At 38.7% G+C, this 22,613-nt stretch overlaps 1 protein-coding gene across 4 annotated transcripts in view; it reads left to right on the top strand.

Moving 5' to 3' along the window:
• The window catches only part of SBF2 (SET binding factor 2), a 509,682-nt gene that overhangs the window by 234,535 nt on the left and 252,534 nt on the right, over positions 1-22,613 (top strand). For all 4 annotated transcript variants that reach the window (XM_025265781.3, XM_025265782.3, XM_044929499.2 and 1 more), the window contains 3 exons: positions 8,532-8,654; positions 9,982-10,092; positions 11,855-11,960. In XM_025265781.3, coding sequence (XP_025121566.1) covers positions 8,532-8,654; positions 9,982-10,092; positions 11,855-11,960 — 340 coding nt within the window. The remainder of the gene's footprint in view (positions 1-8,531; positions 8,655-9,981; positions 10,093-11,854; positions 11,961-22,613) is intronic.

Genomic DNA, 22,613 nt, shown 5'->3' with positions numbered 1-22,613 from the left:
ACTCGTGCCTAGATAATCCCATGGACAGAGTCTACAATCCATAAGGTTGCAAAGAGTTGGACATAACTGATCCCTGCACAAGCAATATCAGTATCACTAGGTAACTTGTTAGAAATGAAAATTCTTGGATTCTACCCCAGACCTACTGAATCAGAAATTTTAGGGGTGGGACTCAAAAATCGGTTTTAGCAAGCCCTCAAATCCCATGGAGCCTGGTAGGCTGCAGTCCATGGGGTCTCTGAGAGTCGGACACAACTGAGCGATTTCACTTTCACTTTTCACTTTTATGGATTGGAGAAGGAAATGGCAACCCACTCCAGTGTTCTTGCCTGGAGAATCCCAGGGATGGGGAAGCCTGGTGGGCTGCCGTCTCTGGGGTCGCACAGAGTCGGACACGACTGAAGCGACTTAGCAGCAGCAGCAGCAGCAGCAGCAGTGATCCTGTTGTGCACTAAAGTTACAGAACCACTGGTCTAGAGAAGAAGTTCCTAACTCATGGTGAGAATGGGCCACAAGCAAGCTGAATATTTTCTTAGGGCAGCTGTAAAGAGCCTTAAATTGAAGAAAGTAGGGAAAACCACTAGACCATTCAGGTATGACCTAAATCAGATCCCTTATGATTATACAGTGGAAGTGAGAAATAGATTTAAGGGACTAGATCTGATAGACAGAGAGCCTGATGAACTATGGACGGAGGTTTGTGACATTGTACAGGAGACAGGGATCAAGACCATCCCCATGGAAAAGAAATGCAAACAAGCAAAATGGCTGTCTGAGGAGGCCTTACAAATAGCTGTGAAAAGAAGAGAGGCAAAAAGCAAAGGAGAAAAGGAAGGATATAAGCATCTGAATGCAGAGTTCCAAAGAATAGCAAAGAGAGATAAGAAAGCCTTCCTCAGCGATCAATGCAAAGAAATAGAGGAAAACAACAGAATGGGAAAGACTAGAGATCGCTTCAACAAAATTAGAGATACCAAGGAAACATTTCATGCAAAGATGGGCTTGATAAGGACAGAAATGGTATGGACCTAACAAAAGCAGAAGATACTAAGAAGAGGTGGCAAGAATACACAGGGGAACTGTACAAAAAAGAGCTTCACAACCCAGATAATCACGATGGTGTGATCACTCACCTAGAGCCAGACATCCTGGAATATGAAGTCAAGTGGGCCTCAGAAAGCATCACTATGAACAAAGCTAGTGGAGGTGATGGAATTCCAGTTGAGCTATTTTAAATCCTGAAAGATGATGCTGTGAAAGTGCTGCACTCAATATGCCAGCAAATTTGGAAAACTCAGCAGTGGCCACAGGACAGGAAAAGGTCAGTTTTCATTCCAATCCCAAAGGCAATGCCAAAGAATGCTCAAACTACCACACAATTGCACTCATCTCACATGCTAGTAAAGTAATGCTCAAAATTCTCCAAGCCAGGCTTCAGCAATACATGAACTGTAACTTCCAGATGTTCAAGCTGGTTTTAGAAAAGGAAGAGGAACCAGAGATCAAATTGCCAACATCCGCTGGATCATCGAATAAGCAAGAGAGTTCCAGAAAAACATCTACTTCTGCTTTATAGATTATGCCAAAGCCTTTGATGTGTGGATCACACTAAACTGTGGAAAATTCTGAAAGAGATGGGAATACCAGACCACCTGACCTGCCTCTTGAGAAACCTATATGCAGGTCAGGAAGCAATAGTTAGAACTGGACATGGAACAACAGACTGGTTCCAAACAGGAAAAGGAGTACATCAAGGCTGTATATTGTCACCCTGCTTATTTAACTTCTATGCAGACTACATCATGAGAAACGCTGGGCTGGAAGAAGCACAAGCTGGAATCAAGATTGCCAGGAGAAATATCAATAACCTCATATATGCAGATGACACCTCCCTTATGGCAGAAAGTGAAGAGGAACTTAAAAGCCTCTTGATGAGAGTGAAAGAGGAGAGTGAAAAAGTTGGCTTAAAGCTCAACGTTCAGAAAACTAAGATCATAGCATCTGGTCCCATCACTTCATGGGAAATAGATGGGGAAACAGTGGAAATAGTGTCAGACTTTATTTTGGGGGGCTCCAAAATCACTGCAGATGGTGATTGCAGCCATGAAATTAAAATACGCTTACTCCTTAGAATGAAAGTTATGACTAACCTAGATAGCATATTAAAAAGCAGAGACATCACTTTGCCAACAAAGGTCCGTCTTGTCAAGGCTATGGTTTTTCCAGTGGTCATGTATGGGCGTGAGAGTTGGAGTGTGAAGAAAGCTGAGCGCCGAAGAATTGATGCTTTTGAACTGTGGTGCTGGAGAAGACTCTTGAGAGTCCCTTGGACTGCAGGGAGATCCAACCAGTCCATCCTAAAGGAGATCAGTCCTGGGTGTTCATTGGAAGGAATGATGCTAAAGCTGAAACTCCAGTACTTTGGCCACCTCATGCGAAGTGTTGACTCATTGGAAAAGATCCTGATGCTGGGAGCAATTGGGGGCAGGAGGAGAAGGGGACGACAGAGGATGAGATGGCTGGATGGCATCACCGACTCGATGCACATGAGTTTGGGTGAACTTCATGCGTTGGTGATGGACAGGGAGGCCTGGCGTGCAGCGATTCATGGGGTCGCAAAGAGTCAGACATGACTGAGCGACTGAACTGATCTGAACTGAACTGAAAGTGCCCTAGCTTCCAGCAACATTATCTACTTTCTAATATTTTCCAATCTCACTTTATGAAATGTGAGAATGAATGAAACAGATATAAAATATAATAATATATTTATGAAATAAGCATGGTATTAACTTAGTCTTTTTAGGATATAGAACATAGGAATATATACATATTTCACTTTCATACATTTTCTATTCTAGAACAGCTTGTGACAGCCTTTCTCAGCATATGTTTCATAGGGCACTAGGTCCCCTAGATGCTTTTAATAAAGCATCCAGTAAGTTGGAGAAATAATTCATATCATCTTTGCTTGACGTTACACAATCGAGATTTGCCTATCAGTCTGAAAATTCCTGCAGTGAGGAAACCTTTTTAACTTGGCTTTAATTTATTGTTTCCAAAATTTTTGATTAGGAGACCTTTTTACCTAAGCAATATCTGTTTAGCTTCCAGCAGAAAACACTTTGGAAAATGCTGCCTTATAAGTATATATGTTTAAAAAAGTTATGGATTGTGTGCTTCTTAAAAATAGGGAGCTTTCTGGATGAATATATATAGCCCTGCAAATGAACTTGCCCTACTTTTGGAATAGTGGCGAGTCCAGGAGCTATTGAAGGGGAAAATATCACGGTATTTTCTTTGCTAGAGGTAAACTGCATTCTGAACTGAAGACTTGTGGCCCAGTTGTCTGAAGCTTTGAAATCCTAAAATGTGTTTGTCTCATGTAGTCATTATTTTTCAGACCAATGCAAGAATAAATTAGGTTTTGTCATATAGACGTGTCAACATAATTAAGGGACTATTAGGCAAGAAATGAAGTTTTCAGGGCGGAATTGTAGACCTTACAGAATTTTGCAACTACTCCTACTCCCTTATTTCCAGTTTTGGAAGATCTTGAAGTCCTCAAATTGCTTAGCTGTGGCAAATCTATATAATGGTGTACTGTAATAAATTGCTTTTCAAAAAGGAAATGTAAAACTGGAAAATTTTTACTTGCGTAATTCCTTTCATAATTAAAAAAAAGTTTAATTGGCAAATAATCGCCTTAAAAATATGTTTACTTTTCTGCCATACAACAATGTGAATGAACCGTAAGTATACATATGTCCCTCTCTTTTGAACTCCCTCCCACCCCCCACCCCCCATACTCCATCCCACTCCTCTAGGTTGTTACAGAGCAGTGGGTTGAGCTCCCTGTGTTACATAGCAACTTCCCACTTCATATATTAAGGTATGTTTCAGTGTTACTCTCACAATTCATCCTGCCGTCTCCTTCATCCTCCTTTTAAGATTGAGTGTTTAAAGAAATTTTGTAGGGAGAATTAGTAGGAACTCCCTGGTGACTCAGACAGTAAAGAATCTGCCTGCAATGCCGGAGACCTGGGTTCAGTCCCTGGGTTGGGAAGATCTCCTGGAAAAGGGAAAGACAACCCGCTCTAGTATTTTTGCCTGGAGAATTTCATGGACACAGGAGCTTGGCAAGCTCCAGTCCATGGGGTCGTAAAGAGTTGGACACGACTGAGCGGACTGAGTGACTAACACACACACATACAGTATGAAACAGTGTTGCTGAAAATGAGCTTAGCACAGATGATATTGGATGCAGTTAGTCTTTTCAGAATAGAAGAGACAGCAGTCAAGCATCAGGAGTAGAGCAGAGATGAGAATGAAGTATTCTACCTGGGTGATAGGATAAATTTCTTACAGATTATGCCTATCTGCTATATGCAGTCATTCCATAAAATCAGTATTCTAATAATTTTTAGCATTTTTGTCTGAGGATATGTTTGAAAGGCAGTAGTTCCTTTAGGGCAGATTGCTATGGTGGGTACTAATTTATCCCATATTATTGAAGCATGAAGAGTTTGAGAGCTACATAGAATGTAAACTACATGGAAGCTGGGAATGCCGCTAGTAGATGTGGTCCGCAGTAATAATAGGTAGGAAAAAATACCAGTCAGTGGGCAAGTTGTGGCACATGCTTACACTAAATATAAGATAAAATCACTTTATATGTCAACATGAGGCAGTTCAGTAAACAGAATTTAAGGTAAATTTGTATCTATTGCTGATGTGCTCAGTCGTGACAGATTCTTTGTGACCCCATCGACTGTAGCCCGCCATGGTCCTCTGTCCATGGAATTTTCCAGGCAAGAATACTGGAGTGGGTTGCCATTTCCTTCTCCATGTATCTTTATTGCTGCTGCTGCTAAGTCACTTCAGTCGTGTCCGACTCATAGACGGCGGCCCACCAGGCTCCCCCGTCCCTGGGATTCTCCAGGCAAGAACACTGGAGTGGGTTGCCATATCCTTCTCCAATGCATGAAAGTGAAAGTCGTGTCCGACCCTCAGCAACCCCATGGACTGCAGCCTACCAGGCTCCTCCGTCCATGGGATTTTCCAGGCAAGAGTACTTTGGGACCTACTAAAACCAAGGAATAATCTTAGCTTGGAAGAAGGCTTGTAAGTTTTGTTCAAATGAGATTCAGTATGTGAAAATGCTTTATACTATAAAATGTTAAATTTCTAACCATTATTATAATGTCTATTACATTTGTATTCCTGTGTTTTTAATTTCCTGCTTATTACGTTTCTCACATCTTTTCAATATGTGAAAATTTGTCATTGTAAAACACATAACAGAGTTAGTATCACTACATAATTATTACACAAAATATATTCTAACAGCTATAAAAAACAGCACTATTCTTTTACATGATAAATTACTTATAGAAAAAGTTAACCAAAATCACAACACTACTGTTTACTGGAATCAGACTTGTTATAAACAACAATTTAAAAAAAATCACAGCAGTACATTTTGCTTTGAAAAAAGGAATATGAATTTTCTCTAAACTTGGGACATTGTATTCTTATAGAAGAGCTATTGGAATGAAGAATAGCAGCATCTTATGATTTATTGCACATTTACAAAGTAAAGGTCAAAATCTATAATAGTGATGTAAAGAAAATGGACTTGTTTTTATTTAGTATTGATTCATATTATGTCAGACCTTTTTTCTTTCTTGTTAATAATTATTCCATTTAGTGAATATTTAATTAAAGGAAATGACCAATGCATTCTATTTTATGTTTAGGTTAACATAGGTTAATGGTCATTTATATGAAATGGTTATGTACTTACTCAAGCTGACTTCTAATGGTACTCTGGGGCATGTATCACAATCTCATAAAAATGTGGATAACTTTATCTCTTTCAGGAATTTCAGTCATTTTTTTGTCATGCAAGGACAAATTTTGTTAGTAATCCATAAAAAAGATGATTCATTAAGTGTGAAAATCTTTGGTAAATTCATTTTCATCACATTTTTATTATTTCTAAGAATTCCAGAACCACCCAACCTAATTTTAGCTTTTGCCTTGTAACAAATGAAAATCTTTCAAGAGCATATGGATCTTATCATACATAATAAAAAGTAAACAGATATTTCCCTTTGGATATGTACATTCCATAGACATCTAATACTTGGTCATATGTCACTGTATAGAAGCTATATGGGCTCCAAAGAAGATAGAAAATATTAATACAGTTCTTGGCCTCCTCGAGTAGAGGTGAAAAACTTCCCTTGGTAAAATAAGAAAATTTTTAATTTTATGTAAGAAAATTCATTCCTGCATGAATGCAGTGAATAAATATTATATAAATATCAACTATGTGCCCACCTCTTGTTTTAGAAACTGGGAAGTCACCAGTGAACAAAACAGAAATCCTGGTCTTCATAGAGCACATTCTAGTTGAGGCAAAAACCAGAAAACAATATAAGTGGAACAAAACAGAAATCCTGGTCTTCATAGAGCACATTCTAGTTGAGGCAAAAACCAGAAAACAATATAAGTGGAATGTTGGATGATAACAAGTGCCATGGAGAAAAATAAAATAAGCAAAGGGGACGTAAGTGGGGTTAGGATATTGCAGTTTCAAGTAGGATACCAGCAAAGGCTTAATAGAGCAGAAGTTTGCTTGAATGGGAGGATGAGGGAGATGAGGGAATTATTTATTGTTTCTATTCCAGGCAAAGGAATAATAAAGTGTTTGAGACCCTTACCTGGGAACATGTGCAGCACGTTTGAGGAGCAGCAAGGAAGCAAAGTAGGGCTAAAGAGGAATGGAGGAGATGAAAGGGAGCTGATAAAATAACCCAGAAAAGTGACGATGGTGGCTCACAGCGCTGTGGTAGCAGTGGAGGTGGTGAGAAACCGGGATTGCTACCAGGGTTATGAAAGAGAGAGGAATCAGCATTTTTGATTTGCTAAATGGGAGGATAGAATTTCCTTTAACTGAGATAAGAGATTACTGAAGGAGGAGTGGAGTTTGGGAAAAAAGATTGGAGCTATATTTTTGTCTTATTTGAGATACCTATTTGTCATCTAAGTGGAGAGGTCAAGCAGGCAGTTGAATCAGCATTTTGTGGCATTTAGGGGAGAGGCTTGGCAGGAGAAATAAGTATGAACAGGTATGTGCAATGTTGATAAATGCTAAGAATTAACAGTTGGAGAAAAAAATCAGTGAAAGAAAGCCTTTGAGAAGCAAGATAAAGTCTAAGCTCCTGGACCTTTGATTAGTGGAAAGGAAAGAGAAAAGGATTCTAGTCAGGGAAAATGTCCTAGCATCTTAGAATATCATTTGGAAATAAATTTGAATATTTTTCTATCTTGGTTTTTTCTTTTCTCTTGAAAGTTTTATAGTGCATCATATAGTGTTATGGAGCACTTATGAATTTGAATAAGTTGCTTATGAATGAGAATACTATTTTTCTTTTGGTATATTTAGTTTAATTTTGGTTGCCCTGGGTCTTTGTTGCTGTGCACAGGCTTTCTCCAGTTGCAGAGAGTGGGAGCTACTCTCTAGTTGCGGTGCACAGGCATCAACCCTTCTTATTGAGGTCGCTTCTCTTGTGGAGCATGGGCTCTAGAGCGTGCAGGGCTCAGTAGTTGCAGCTCATGGGCTCCAGAGTGCAGACTCAGTAGTCAACGGGCATGGCCTTAGTTGCTCCGCAACACTATGAGATCTTCCTGAACCAGGGATGGAACCAGTGTCCCCTGCATTGCAAGGTGGATTCTTAACCACTGGAACATTAGGGAAGCCCCAGAATAATACTTTTCAAGTTTATTACATTAACCAGTATTTAATCACTCAATATTTAGGGTTTTAAAAAAAATTCTAGATATTTTTATTGTGCTAATAAAATAGGCATGACATAAGCTTTACACGTCAACTATTTTTAACTTTACAGCTCAGTGACAACTAGGTACATTCTGAAACTTAGTTATGTATATAAAAATATCCTCTGTTTTTAAAAAAATCAATATTGTTGCTCCTGAGAAAAAAGAATTTAGAGCTGTTTGGGCTTTACTTCTAAGAGCATTCTGCAAGATAATCCTAAATGATTATCTCTTTTGCTTGAAAGACTGGGAGAAGTCCAAAAAACAAAACTAAAAAGTAGTGCCTTACTTCTAAAACAGATTTCTTTTTCTTGTCTTAAAAACTGAATTTCCATTAAGTGTCATTTGTATTTGTCTAGTCAGTGATGAATTGTGTTTTATTTACCTTTTATTACTGGTACCTCACATAGAAACCAAATGTTCAAATAAAATTGTGCTGTATATCTGGAACTTAAGGATTTTCAGAAACGTAATGAGTATGCCCTGCTTCATAATTTCTTTGCCTACTTGCTTCTTAGATTCCTCTCAAAGTATGTTCTTTGTTTTTAGTTTGAGTTTTGTAAATTATATTTTGGAATTAATTTTGGATTTTATAAATTACATGGAAGTGTGTGATATGTCTACGTTTTGTCAGTTATAAACCTAAGAAATTGTCTGTCTGTTGATTACAGTGTCTCTTTTTTTAGGGAACAAAGAAGGAAGAGACTGAAGGTGAAGTGGAAGTGTCTGGTTTAATTCAGCCTGCGGAAGTGTTTGCTCCCAAAAGCCTGGTGTTGGTATCCAGATTAGATTATCCAGAAATTTTTAGGGTAAAGAACTCATAGTTGTTGTTATTGATTTGTATCATTATATAAATATATTCTGAGTGAACCATGGTAACAAGTTTTTTTGTACCTAAAATATCTTTAAATTGATTGGGAATTCATCAATAAAATAAAATTACTGTGAACAGAAGAAATGAATTTCATGTTGGATGAAATAAATACCTGAATAAGTTAGTATAACTATTTAAACTTCTAAGGATGTTTAAAATATCCTTATATTTAAGGATGTTTAATTTGTTTTAAAATAGGTCCCATTTTTACTGACTCCAAAATTTATGAATCCTAAAGAAATCATTTGATTACTTGTATCAAGTTTAAAATGCATTAGTAATATAACAACTTAGTGTGTTTTTACTGATCTTTTTAGGAGTCCAAGTGAAAGGAACTAGGATGAGTATTTGTAATTTCAAATAGTTGTGATCATACTGCTACCAACATAGCTTTAAAATGTTGTTTACTTCCAGATATTTTACTTTTTAGATAGTTAGAATTTTCAAATATAGAAAAAAATTTACTGTAGTTATAAATATATTTGAAAGGGAAGAGGGCTTATTTTTCTTACTTCAATTGTTATCTTTAATATTAGCATGTTGACCATTGTCTAGAAATCACAGATCTTCTTTATAAAGTATAAATTATACCTTAAAATCTCTCAAGGATTTGAGAAATTAATGCATAATTTCTGGAAAACTTTTCTGTATAGTTGAGATTATATATATTCTTAGTGTCAAGATTTCAATGACAATTGGTAACTCCTAACAGATACTAATTTTTTAATTATAAATTTTAATAAACTAGAAGATTCATATGATTCCATTTTGTCCTCCATTTTACCACCTATCTTCTTCTGAGCTTAAAGTGTTAATCATATATTCTCTAATTTGCTGTTCTTTATAATAATTCACATAAGTTAAATTTTTCTGTAAAATAAATGTTCTGAATTATTGATAAACACAAAATAAGGTAAAGTTTCTAAATTTTTTTCTTGAAAATTGGAGTTTTGCAAAATAAGTTGAGACAAAAAGAGTTTTAAGCCTTTCAAATTTGCTAGAGTGGTTATCTGAACACAAACACCTGTTTTACAAATTATGTACTTCTGTTTTTTATAAACTCATCTTAGAAGCTCATTTAGAGCTTCTGGTTCTGGAGGAAAATTTAATAAACTTAATAACATTTGCTGCTTAAAATTTATTCTGTGGTCACTGTAGAATATACTACGTTCAAAGAGAAACTTTCCTGGGAGCAGATGTCACAATTTATTTTTAGTGCTTGCTTTTTCCATTAAATAACTTCATGCATCTTTTGTTTTCAGGCTTGCCTGGGTTTGATCTACACTGTATATGTGGACAGTCTGAATGTCTCCTTGGAAAGTCTCATTGCAAACTTGTGTGCGTGTCTTGTCCCAGCGGCTGGAGGGTCTCAGGTAAACAGAGTAAAAAAGAAGATGAAAAGGGCCTGCTTCTCTTCTCCTCTCCTCCAGTTAATTTAATTTATGAAGAAAAGAAAAAAAACGAATTCTTTAAATATTTTCTTTTTAAAGTGGGTCTTAGGGGACTTCCCTGGCGGTCCAGTGGTTAAGACTCCGCCCTTCCAATGCAGGGGGCGAGAGTTCAATCCTTGGGAGAAAAAAAAAAAAGGTCTTAGTTTAGTTAAGCATTGTCCCTGTGGTCTTCCTTCTAGAAACACAAGATTCCATTCTTTTCTTAGGTCATGGGGTTAATTTTAACACAGGGTTCACCTTTCACATTGCATAGTTAGAAGTTATATTCTGTGTAACTTGAAATCTAGCTTACATTTTCTTGGGAATGCACTTTTTAAAATTGAATTTCAGATGTGTTCTTTATACCATGCTTATTCCTCTATATGATTACACCTCATTAAAATTTTTTTCAGTGACAAAAATTCAGAGATAACATTAAGAAAACTGTCAGTATAATTTTTTGTAACATTGTAACTACCCCTGGATAGATTAATTCATTTCTTCATTTCCTTGGATAAAATCAGTTATATATGGTCCTTAAAACCATTTTGTATGTTGTGTGTAATGTTTAGTAGAATAGCTTGCACTTAAGCTTCAGGAGAGGGCTTATTTTTCTCATCTCAGTTGTCTACCTTTAATAATAATAATAATGATGATGATGATGATGATGTTGACCATTGTCCAAAATCATAGATCTTCTTTGGAAAGTATAATCTATACCTTAAAGAATTTCATCATACGTAGATTGAGCGCATGAGGACATTAAACTCTTACACTGAAATAAAGCTTTCTCAAAGTGACATGTCTTTCATCTTCTCTGTGTCTTGAAATTTTTATCTTCTTCTCTGAAGTAGAAAAATGAGAACCTCAGCTTCTATGACTAAATGTTCCTAGGTAACTTTAAAAAACTACTTAAGTCCTAAAATTGATTAGTTGACCACTTACTATGCTTATTCTTATGTAATATCGAGGGGAAGAACAGCCCTCTAAAAATTACATTTTTTAAACTCTGATCCATTAAAAAAAAGTCTGATAGAGATGTTACTTATGGTAAAATTGACATCTTTTTCCCTTGCCCTTTGCCTTTTTAACTATCTACTATCTTTCTTAATGCCTTTTGGTTACTCTTAAGCTTATTTTCCTTCTGCACGCTCCTCCCTCACTCTCCTGTTTGTACTCCACGGGCAGAATATGGAATGGGAGTTTAGTAACAGTTGAACCTACACTGTAAAGCAGATGAGTTATTTTATGAGCCTTTATTATGATGAAATTTTTGTTGACACAATTTTATGTATTTTTTAATTTAAAAAGGATTTTTATTGTGACTATTAGAAGTTTAAATTATATGTTTCATATTACTGTATTTCTTTTATTTTTCCAGTTTTATTCACATGTAACTGGCATATAAATGTTAGCTTTAATATTTTATTATTTTTAAGTTACATGTTACTGTCACTGATTTGTGTGTTTCATTATTACTAAATTTTCACCTTCCAACTACTGAATTTTCTTGTATCATATTCATTTGGGCACAAAGTAGCTTTAGTGTTTTGAGCTGCTTTATTGCCCTTCGCATCTGTTAATTGGGTCTTATATGACCAGCATCTGCTCTAAATTTGAACTTCAAAGAGATTTTTTTTATCTTGAGAAAATGTGTGAAAAGAAATCATTTGTTGTGTGTATGTCTTTTCCGCCCAATCTGCAGAAGCTGTTTTCCTTGGGTGCAGGAGACAGACAGCTGATCCAGACTCCCTTGCATGACAGTCTTCCTGTCACAGGAACTAGTGTGGCTCTCCTGTTCCAGCAGTTAGGTATGTCTTGTTCTCCATTTTTCAGCGTTTTTCTAAAAGCTTCTGAAAACAAGATTAATTTTTAAGCCCACATCACCTGACATGAACCAGGACAATAAAAAAGTAAACCATTAAATAACTTATATATAAAATACATAATTATATGGCTTCTAATCCCAACTACTATTCATTGTTTTTAACCGAGGCTCCTTTTGCTCTGTAGTCACTTAGGCTTTTAGAAGGAAAACATATTTTCTCTGTGCTGTAAAACATGAATAGGTAGTATGTTTTGTTTTTCCTTAGAAGATAAAACTAAAAATCCCTTCCTTTTCATATCACCACCTGTAACAGGACTTCATCTCTAATTTTCTAGCAATGGCATGGGTGAAGAATTAGAGGGAGGACATGAGAAAGTGCCCTCTGTACATTGGACAGCTCATACTTCATTAAAGGAGTAATGTAACTTAGAGTATTTTTCAGATCAGCGCTGCCAGAGATTGTCACTTACTTTATCTCTTCAGTCAGTTCAGTCACTCAGTCGTGTCCAACTCTTTGTGACCCCATGAACCACAGCATGCCAGGCCTCCCTGTCCATCACTAACTCCCGGAATCCACACAGACCCATGTCCATCGAGTCAATGATGCCATCAAAACATCTCATCCTCTGTTGTCCCTTTCCCCTCCTGCCAAAATCTTTCCCAGCATCAGGGTCTTTTCCAGTGAGTCAGTTCTTCACATCAGGTGGCCAAAGTATTAGAGTTTCAGCTTAGCATCATTCCTTCCAAAGAAATCCCAGGGCTGATCTCCTTCAGAGTGGACTGGTTGGATCTCATAGCAGTCCAAGGGACTCTCAAGAGTCTTCTCCAACACCACAGTTCAAAAGCATCAGTTCTTTGGCGCTCAGCTTTCTTTATAGTCCAACTCTCATATCCATACATGACCACTGGAAAAACCATAGCCTTGACTAGACGAACCTTTGTTGGCAAAGTAATGTCTCTGCTTTTTAATATGCTATCTAGGTTGGTCATAGCTTTCCTTCCAAGGAGTAAGCGTCTTTTAATTACATGGCTGCAATCACCATCTGCAGTGATTTTGGAGCCCTGAAAAATAAAGTCAGCCACTGTTTCCCCATCTATTTCCCATGAAGTGATGGGACCAGATGCCAAGATCTTAGTTTTCTGAATGTTGAGCTTTAAGCCATCTTTTTCACTCTCCTCTTTCACCTTCATCAAGAAGCTCTTTAGTTCCTCTTTGCTTTCTGCCATTAGGGTGGTATCATCTGCATATCTAAGGTTATTGATATTTCTCCCAGCAATCTTGATTCCAGCTTGTTCTTCATCCATGCTGGCATTTCTCATGATGTACTCTGCATAGAAGTTAAATAAGCAGGGTGACAATATACAGCCTTGACGTACTCCTTTTCCTATTTGGAACCAGTCTGTTGTTCCATGTCCAGTTATCTCTTACTTGTCTTATATATGTACCTACATAAGAGTTTCTCACTCCCTTAGACTATGTTTTTCACATTTTTCTCCATCTATGTCTTTTTATAGTTGAGTTGAAACCATGCCTATCCTGAGGGCCTATCTCTACTTCTCCATGGAATTCTTAATTCCTTACACAAAAATTCTACCTTTTTATTTCCTCCCATCTCATGTTGAATTTTACTCCCTGCTCAACTCTGAAACACATCACTCCTTTTCCTTTAATGGCCCCATCCTTATTCTTCTTTGTGACTTCCATCAGTGAAATTTAGAGAGCCTCAGAAGAGTTTAGTGGGCTTCCCTTGTAGCTCAGTTGGTAAGGAATCAACCTGCAATGTTGGAGACTTGGGTTCAATTCCTGGGTCAGGAAGATCCTCTGGAGAAGGAAATGGCAACCCACCCCAGTATTCTTGACTGTAAAATCCCATGGACAGAGAAGCCTTGCAGGCTGCAGTCCATGAGGTCTCCAGAGTTGAACACGACTCAGTGACCAAATCACCACACATAGAGTTTCCAGTATCCTAATAAAGATGAATGATGGCATCAGTCCCAAAGTAGTAGTACTCTATTATAGCTGCCTCCCCATAGGAGTTTAAACTGTTAAAAATCATGTATTCCTTTTCTTCCTCCCTGAAAGTTTCTGCTCGTTGAATCATCTCAACCAAGTTCAAATTAATTTAATTAAAGCTATTTTGTTTAATGTGTGAAATAGGCACTGAGTCCTTGGTGGCACTTGTTTCTGTAAAGAATATCTTATTGATTAAAACCTTCCTCCACAAAGTTTTGGATGTAATTTTAGGGGTTCATGAACTACCTACACAGCCTGTGCATGGTCCCTACTAATCACTAACTTAATTGATTTTAGCTAGAAAAGTTATGACCAACCTAGATAGCATATTCAAAAGTAGAGACATTACTTTGCCAACAAAGGTCCGGCTAGTCAAGGCTATGGTTTTTCCAGTGGTCATGTATGGATGCGAGAGTTGGACCGTGAAGAAAGCTGAGCGCCGAAGAATTGATGCTTTTGAACTGTGGTGTTGGAGAAGACTCTTGAGAGTCCCTTGGGCTGCAAGGAGATCCAACCAGTCCATTCTGAAGGAGATCAGCCCTGGGATTTCTTTGGAAGGAATGATGCTGAAGCTGAAACTCCAGTACTTTGCCCATCTCATACGAAGAGTTGACTCACTGGAAAAGACTCTGATGCTGGGAGGGATTGGGGGCAGGAGGAGAAGGGGACGACAGAGGATGAGATGGCTGGATGGCATCACTGACTCGATGGATGAGAGTCTGAGTGAACTCCGGGAGTGGGTGATGGACAGGGAGGCCTGGCATGCTGCGATTCATGGGGTCGCAAAGAGTCGGACACGACTGAGTGACTGAACTGAACTGAAGCACTGTTCACAGATCTTTTTCATTTAGGATGGCTTGTATGGCTGTACATGGGTCAGCAGTGGTCTTCCTCAAGGACAGGAACTCTGGGTGCAGCAGACATGGGTATCGCTTAAGCCCTCTTGAAGGAGGTCGCCATTAACCCTACCGTAGAGCTGCCGGAACTTACACTGGACTGGGAAATAGACTCTTAGAGGGCACAATAGAACCTTGTGCACCAGGACCCAGGAGAAAGGAGCAGTGACCCCACAAGAGACTGTCCCGGACTTGCATGTGGTGTCCAGGAGTCTCCGGCAGAGGCGTGGGTCGGTGGTAGCCTGCTGCAGGGTTGGGGGCACTGAGTGTAGCAGTACATACATGGGATCTTTGAAGGGAGGTCACCATTATCTTCATTACCTCCACCATAGTTTGGCCCCAGGTAAACAGCAGGGTGGGAACACATCTCCACCCATCAACAGATAATTGGATTAAAGATTTACTGCCCCGCCATCAGAACAAGACCCGTTTTCCCCTCAGTCAGTTTATCCTATCAGGAAGCTTCCATAAGCCTCTTAACCTTCTCCATCAGAGGGTAGACAACCAGAAAACCACAATCACAGAAAACTAACCAATCTAATCACAGGGACCACTGCTGCTGCTGCTGCTGCTAAGTCGCTTCAGTTGTGTCCTACTCTGTGCGACCCCATAGACAGCAGCCCACCAGGCTCCCCCGTCCCTGGGATTCTCCAGGCAAGAACACTGGAGTGGGTTGCCATTTCCTTCTCCAATGCATGAAAGTGAAAAGTGAAAGTGAAGTCCCTCAGTCGTGTCTGACTCTTCACGACCCGATGGACTGCAGCCTACCAGGCTCCTCTCTCCATGGGATTTTCCAGGCAAGAGTACTGGAGTGGGGTGCCATTGCCTTTTCCGTCAATATGTCTAGCACACTGAATTAATGTTTTTTAAAAGCCATTAATTTTAGCACATCATCATGAAAGTTCAACAAATGAAAAAAAAAATCCTAAAGAGAAAAAAATAAAAAAAGAAAGGCTAAATATTTTACAATGGATCAAAAAAATCAAAATACCAACAGAAATCTATTAACATTAATTAATTACATTAATAAATTATAAAAATAATAAAATTAACTCCATAATTTAAAAAATAGGACATAATTCAACGTAACACTCATTCTTAAATTAAAAATGAGTTCCATTATTGCTGATATTGTTTACTGGACATATTAGCAGAAGCAATTACCCAAGAGAAAGAAACTAACAATACAAAAATTGGAAGATAAAATTCTCACTATTTCCCAGTGATCTAACTGTTATATCATTCACTGGAAAAGTGAAGAGGATCAACTAAAAAACTACTATGAACAACAAGGTAATAAAACTTTAATAAAAACTGATTCATATTTTGGGCCAAGATTTACCCTGCAGCTTGAAACACCTTAAAAAGCTGGGAAAAAATAATATAAAATAGTGGCAACTGAAGGACAAAGATCCCTGAGAAGCAGGAAACAGCAGGTCATTCGGTAAAGAATCCACCTGCAATGCAGGAGACCCCAATTCGATTCCTGGGTCAAGAAGAGCCACTGGAAAAGGGATAGACTACCTACTCCAGTACTCTTGGGCTTTTCTTGTGGCTCAGCTGGCAAAGAATCCACCTGTAATGTGGGAGACCTGGGTTCGATCCCTGGGTTGGGAAGATCCCCAAGAGAAGGGAAGGACTACCCATTCCAGTATTCTGGCCTGGTGAATTCCATGGACTGTGTAGTCCATGGGCTCACAAAGAGTTGGACATAACTGAGTGACTTTCACTTTCACTATTGGCACCACTTTCTGCCTTGAGAGAGTTTACAGGCCATGGTGCAGGGAGGGGGGACAGAGGTGGGGCTTAGAGGACTCCCTAGACAAGGAAATAGAGCGGAGATCTCTGGAGAGCAAGGCAGCTAGAGTTCTTAGGACAGCCCCAGAGAGCAGGGAGTTAAAGAGAGAAAGAATGGGATATCTGCAAGGGTTCCACAGCCTTGTCTAACTCAGTGAAACTATGACCCATGCCATGTAGGGCCACCCAAGATAGATCAGTCATGGTGGAGAGTTCTGACAAAATGTGGTCCACTGGAGAAGGGAATGGCAAGCAACTTCTGTATTCTTGCCTTGAGAATCCCATAAACAGTATGAAAAGGCAAAAAGATAGGACACTGAAAGATGAACTCCCCAGGTTGGTAGGTGCCCAGTATGCTACTGGAGATCAGTGGAGAAACAACTCCAGAAAGAATGAAGAGACGGAGCCTAGGCAAAAATAGCACCCAGCTGTGGATGTGACTGGTGATGGAAGCAAGGTCTGATGCTGTAAAGAGCAGTATTGCATAGGAACCTGGAATGTTAGGTCCACGAATCAAGGCAAATTGGAAGTGGTCAAACAGGAGATGGCAAGAGTGAACATTGACATTTTAGGAATCAGTGAACTAAAATGGACTGGAATGGATGAATTTAACTCAGATGACCATTATATCTACTACTGTGGGCAAGAGTCCCTTAGAAGAAATGGAATAGCCCTCATAGTCAACAGAAGAGTCCGGAATGCAGTACTTGGGTGCAATCTCAAAAACGACAGAATGATGTTCATTTCCAAGGCAAACCATTCGATATCATAGTAATCTAAGTCTATGCCCCAACCAGTAAAGGTGAAGTTAAATGTTTCTATGAAGACCTACAAGACCTTCTAGAACTAACACCCCCCAGAAATGTCCTTTTCGTTATAAGGGACTGGAATGCAAAAGTAGGAAGTCAAGAAGCATGTGGAGTAACAGGCAAATTTGGCTGTGGAGTACAGAATGAAGCAGGGCAAAGGCTAATAGAGTTTTGCCAAGAGAATGCACTGGTCATAGCAAACACCCACTTCCAACAACGCAAGAGAAAACTCTACACATGGACATCACCAGATGGTCAACACCAAAATCAGAATGATTTTATTCTTTGCAGCCAAAGATGGAGAAGCTCTACAGTCAGAAAAAACAAGACCAAGAGTTGACCACAGCTCAGATCATGAAATCCTTATTGCCAAATTCAGACATAAATTGAAGAAAGTAGGGAAAACCACTAGACCGTTCAGGTATGACCTAAATCAAATCCCTGACAATTATACAGTGGAAGCGAGTAATAGATTTAAGGGACTACATCTGATAGACAGAGTGCCTGATGAACTATGGACAGAGGTTTGTGACATTGTACGGGAGACAGGGATCAAGACCATCTCCATAGAAAAGAAATGCAAGAAAGTGAAATGGCTGTTTGAGGATGCCTTACAAATAGCTGTAAAAGAAGAGAAGCAAAAACAAAGGAGAAAAGGAAAGATATACCCATTTGAATGCAGAGTTCCAAAGAATAGCAAGGAGAAATAAGAAAGCCTTCCTCAGCGATCAATGCAAAGAAATAGAGGAAAACAATGGATTGGGAAAGACTAGAGATCTCTTCAAGAAAATTAGAGATACCAAGGGAGGATTTCATGCAAAGATGGGCTCAATAAAGGACAGAAATGGTATGGACCTAACAGAAGCAGAAGAGATTAAGAAGAGGTGGCAAGAATACACAGAAGAACTGTACAAAAAGATCTTCACGACCCAGATAATCATGATGGTGTGATCACTCACCTAGAGCCAGACATCCTGGAATGTGAAGTCAAGTGGGCCTTAGGAAGTATCACTACGAACAAAGCTAGTGGAGGTGATGGAATTCCAGTTGAGCTATTTCAAATCCTGAAAGATGATGCTGTGAAAGTGCTGCACTCAATATGCCAGCACATTTGGAAAACTCAGCAGTGGCCACAGGACTGGAAAAGGTCAGTTTTCATTCAATCCCTAAGAAAGGCAATGCCAAAGAATGCTCAAACTACTGCACAATTGCACTCATCTCACACGCTAATCAAGTAAAGCTCAAAATTCTCCAAGCCAGGATTCAACAGTACGTGAACCATGAACTTCCAGATATTCAAGCTGGATTTAGAAAAGGCAGATAAACCAGAGATCAAATTGCCAATATCTGCTGGATCATCAAAAAGGCAAGAGAATTCCAGAAAAACATCTACTTCCTCTTTATGGACTATGCCAAAGCCTTTGACAGTGTGGATCACAATAAACTGTGGAAAATTCTTCAAGAGATGAGAATACCAGACCACCTGACCTGCCTCTTGAGAAACCTATATGCAGGTAAGGAAGCAACAGTTAGAACTGGACATGGAACAACAGACTGGTTCCAAATAGGAAAAGGAGTACATCAAGGCTGTATATTGTCACCGTGCTTGTGCTTATTTAACTTCTATGCAGAGTACATCATGAGAAACACTGGGCTGGATGAAGCACAAGCTGGAATCAAGATTTCCAGGAGAAATATCAATAACCTCAGATATGCAGATGACACCCCCTTTATTGCAGAAAGTGAAGAACTAAAGAGCCTCTTGGTGAAAGTGAAAAAAGAGGGTGAAAAAGTTTGCTTAAAGCTCAGCATTCAGAAAACAAAGATCATGGCATCCGGTCCCATCACTTCATGGCAATTAGATGGGGAAACAGTGGAAAGAGTGACAGACTTTGTTTTTTTGCACTCCAAAATCACTGTAGATGGTGACTGCAGCCATGAACTTAAAATACACTTGCTCCTTGGAAGAAACGCTATGACCAACCTAGATAGCACATTAAAAAGCAGAGACATTACTTTGGCAACAAAGGTCCGTTTAGTCAAAGCTATAGTTTTTCCAATAGCCATGTATGGATGTGAGAGTTGGACTATAAAGAAAGCTGAGCGCTGAAGAATTGATACTTTTGAACTGTGGTATTGGAGAAGACTCTTGAGAGTCCCTTGGACTGCAAGGAGATCCAACCAGTCCATCCTAAAGGAAATCAGTCCTGAATATTAATTGGAAGGACTGATGCTGAAGCTGAAACTCCAGTTCTTTGGCCACCTCATGCGAAGAGCTGACTCATTGGAAAAGACCCTGATGCTGGGAAAGATTGAAGGTGGGAGGAGAAGGGGACGACAGAGAATGAGGTGGTTGGATGGCATCACCGACTCGATGGGCATGAGTTTGAACAAGCTCCTGGAGTTGGTGATGGACAGGGAAGCCTGGCATGCTGCAGTCCATGGGGTCACAAAGAGTCAGACACAACTGTGCGATGGAACTGAACTGAACTGAACTGAACTGAACTGAACTAACCTTGCCAAACACTACCTGTATTTTCCTAAGAGATTAAGTTTGATTCTGATCCCTGGAAAACAGAAGCTAGGGAACACATTGCTTCCAGAGACTGCAGTTGTCAAAATCCAGGCTCTTAGATACTGTTGGTCAATGTCACAAATTCTTTAATAAATAAATTATATGGAGGAGGAACCTCAAGATTTAAAGTGTTTTGAGGGTCTTCCCTGGCGGTCCAGTGGTTAAGACTGCAGGCTTCCACTGCAGAGAATGCAGGTTCTATCCCTGGTCATGGAACCAAGATCCAGCATGCCACATGACGTGGACAAAATATAAGTAAGAGATTTGAAACAGATTCCATTTTTAACAGAGTGAGATTATACTGTAGTGTCTAGGGATGCACCTTTTGGTGATAAAAAAATGTCTGTAGGAAAAAATCAGGAAAATGCTCAATAGAAGAAAGGCAGCATATTGATTACTTATGGCAATGGAGAGGTTGTCATGATTAGAAGCATATGCAAGGGGCTTCTAGGGCTGCTGGCAAAGTCCTCCCTTGACCTTGGTAGTGTTTCTAAGATAGTTCATTGAACTACATTTGATTTGTATCCTTTTCTGTATTTGTGCTTTATCTTAGAAATATTTAGAAAACTTGTGCAACTATTTAACTCTTCATATGTGCACCTTTTTTATTTTTTTAATAAAAGTTGAGTGCTTGAACAAAGTAAAAGATTTTGTCCTCCAGAAACAAAAAGACAGTACAGGACTGATATGTTAATGCCCAGATGTGTTCAGGAAGACATGTTTTTCTCTTATTTATTAATAGGGCATTTTCACTTTATTGACTGGGGAGCTTCAAGAACTGCCTTGTCTTATTATCCTGTGCATCCTCTATATCTGGCATAGTGCCTTGGGCACAGAAGGCATCAGTATTTACTGAATAAATTACTGCACCAGCCATGAAGAAGATGGCAATCATATCTCCTAGGAAAGTTCTGTATATGGATGAAGTGCACAGAACAGATGATTATCAGCCATTTGAATATCAGATTTCATTATTTTACTTTCTAGTATTTTGAGCTTAATTATCTTTTGCTTACATATTAAAAATTTACTTTTTCAGCATCTTTCTTTCAGCTTATTCTTCATAAGGAAAAGATAAGAAAGGAAAGGAGAAAGAAAGATTCCTCTCAAACAGCACTGTATGCAGTTGTAGTTGCCAAAGCATGTGGTGCTGATAGTTCTGTCTGAAGTCATGTTTTTATCACCGGTCATTTTGGTTAGACAGTCGCTGAAGGCCAGCATTAGACCATTATCACCGTTCACTACCTGTGTTGGGGATGCAGTGGTGGTGGTGGATTTTACAAAGCACAGGCAGGAAGCAGATAAAATTCTAAGATACTTTTGTAGCCTTGACTAGTTTTCCTGTGAAAGTCCTAAATGTAATGATAGCATTTCCTTGGTTCTTCTTTCCAAGGGTTGTTATGATAATGAATTTGTTTTTCACAGTTTCAGAGCTATGTTTGCCTGAAGTTGTTATGTGGACTTATGCCATTACCCACCTCATTCCTTAAAATTTTCTGTTAACCAGCTTCATCTCCAACTTAACATCTATTTTATATATTTATATCTTTTTGTAGTCTATGTGAATTGCTTTTTATTTATCTAAGATTTGTGTTTTGTGTAGAAAATTGTAATTTTTCATGTTAATTAAGATTGTATTCACAGGAACTGGTTTTTATAGTCCCTCTGATTTTTTTAATCCATAGCTCAGGTATCCCTCCTTGACCCAGATAATTTTGTGAAATTCTCTTGACATCTTTTGAGATATATGTTCACCTATAATTTGGTTTCTAACTATAAACACACTCATTATAGAATAATTGTTCCCAATTTTATAGTATACTATTTATTAGACCTTCTTAAAGTCACAGGCTAAAGCTAGTTTGGGCCTTAAGTTACTGTCACTCTGTTTCCATAGTAAAACAGCGTTAGTCATGTAACATCTGTGTTTATTGAGATATTCTTGAGCTATAACTTGTATAAGTTTGAGGTTTACAGTGTGATGCTGTGATGCTTATATGTATTGCAAAATGATTACTGTAATAAGATTAGTTACCACCTTCATCCCCTCACATAACTATTATTTGTGTGCTGATAACATGTAACATCTACTCTTTACACAGTTTTAAAATCTGTAATACAGTATTGCTAATTATAGTACTATGCTATACATTACATGCTCAGAATTTAGTCATCTTATACCTGGAATTTGTATTTTTTGACTAGTATCTTCCCACTTCCCCAACCCTTTGTGTACATGCGTGCTCAGTTACTCAGTTGTGTCTGACTCTTTGCTACCTTTATGGACCGTATTCTGCTAGGCTTCTCTGTCCATGGGATTTTCCTTGCAAGAATACTGAAGTGAGTTGCCATTTCCTACTCCAGGGTATCTTCCAAAACCAGGGATTAAACCCACATCTCCTGCATCTGCTTGCTTTAGCACGCGGATTCTTTACCACTGAGGCACCTGGGAAAGCCCTCCCACACCGCCTAGCCCCTAGCAGCCACCATTCTGTCTGTTTTCAGCTTTTTCAGAGTCTATAAAAATGAGAATATAGAGTATTAG

The sequence above is a fragment of the Bubalus bubalis genome, chromosome 16 (genome assembly GCF_019923935.1).
Source record: "Bubalus bubalis isolate 160015118507 breed Murrah chromosome 16, NDDB_SH_1, whole genome shotgun sequence".
Lineage (NCBI taxonomy): Eukaryota > Metazoa > Chordata > Mammalia > Artiodactyla > Bovidae > Bubalus > Bubalus bubalis.
Note: the sequence above shows the minus strand (reverse complement) of the source record. Positions and strands in the feature narration are given on the sequence as shown.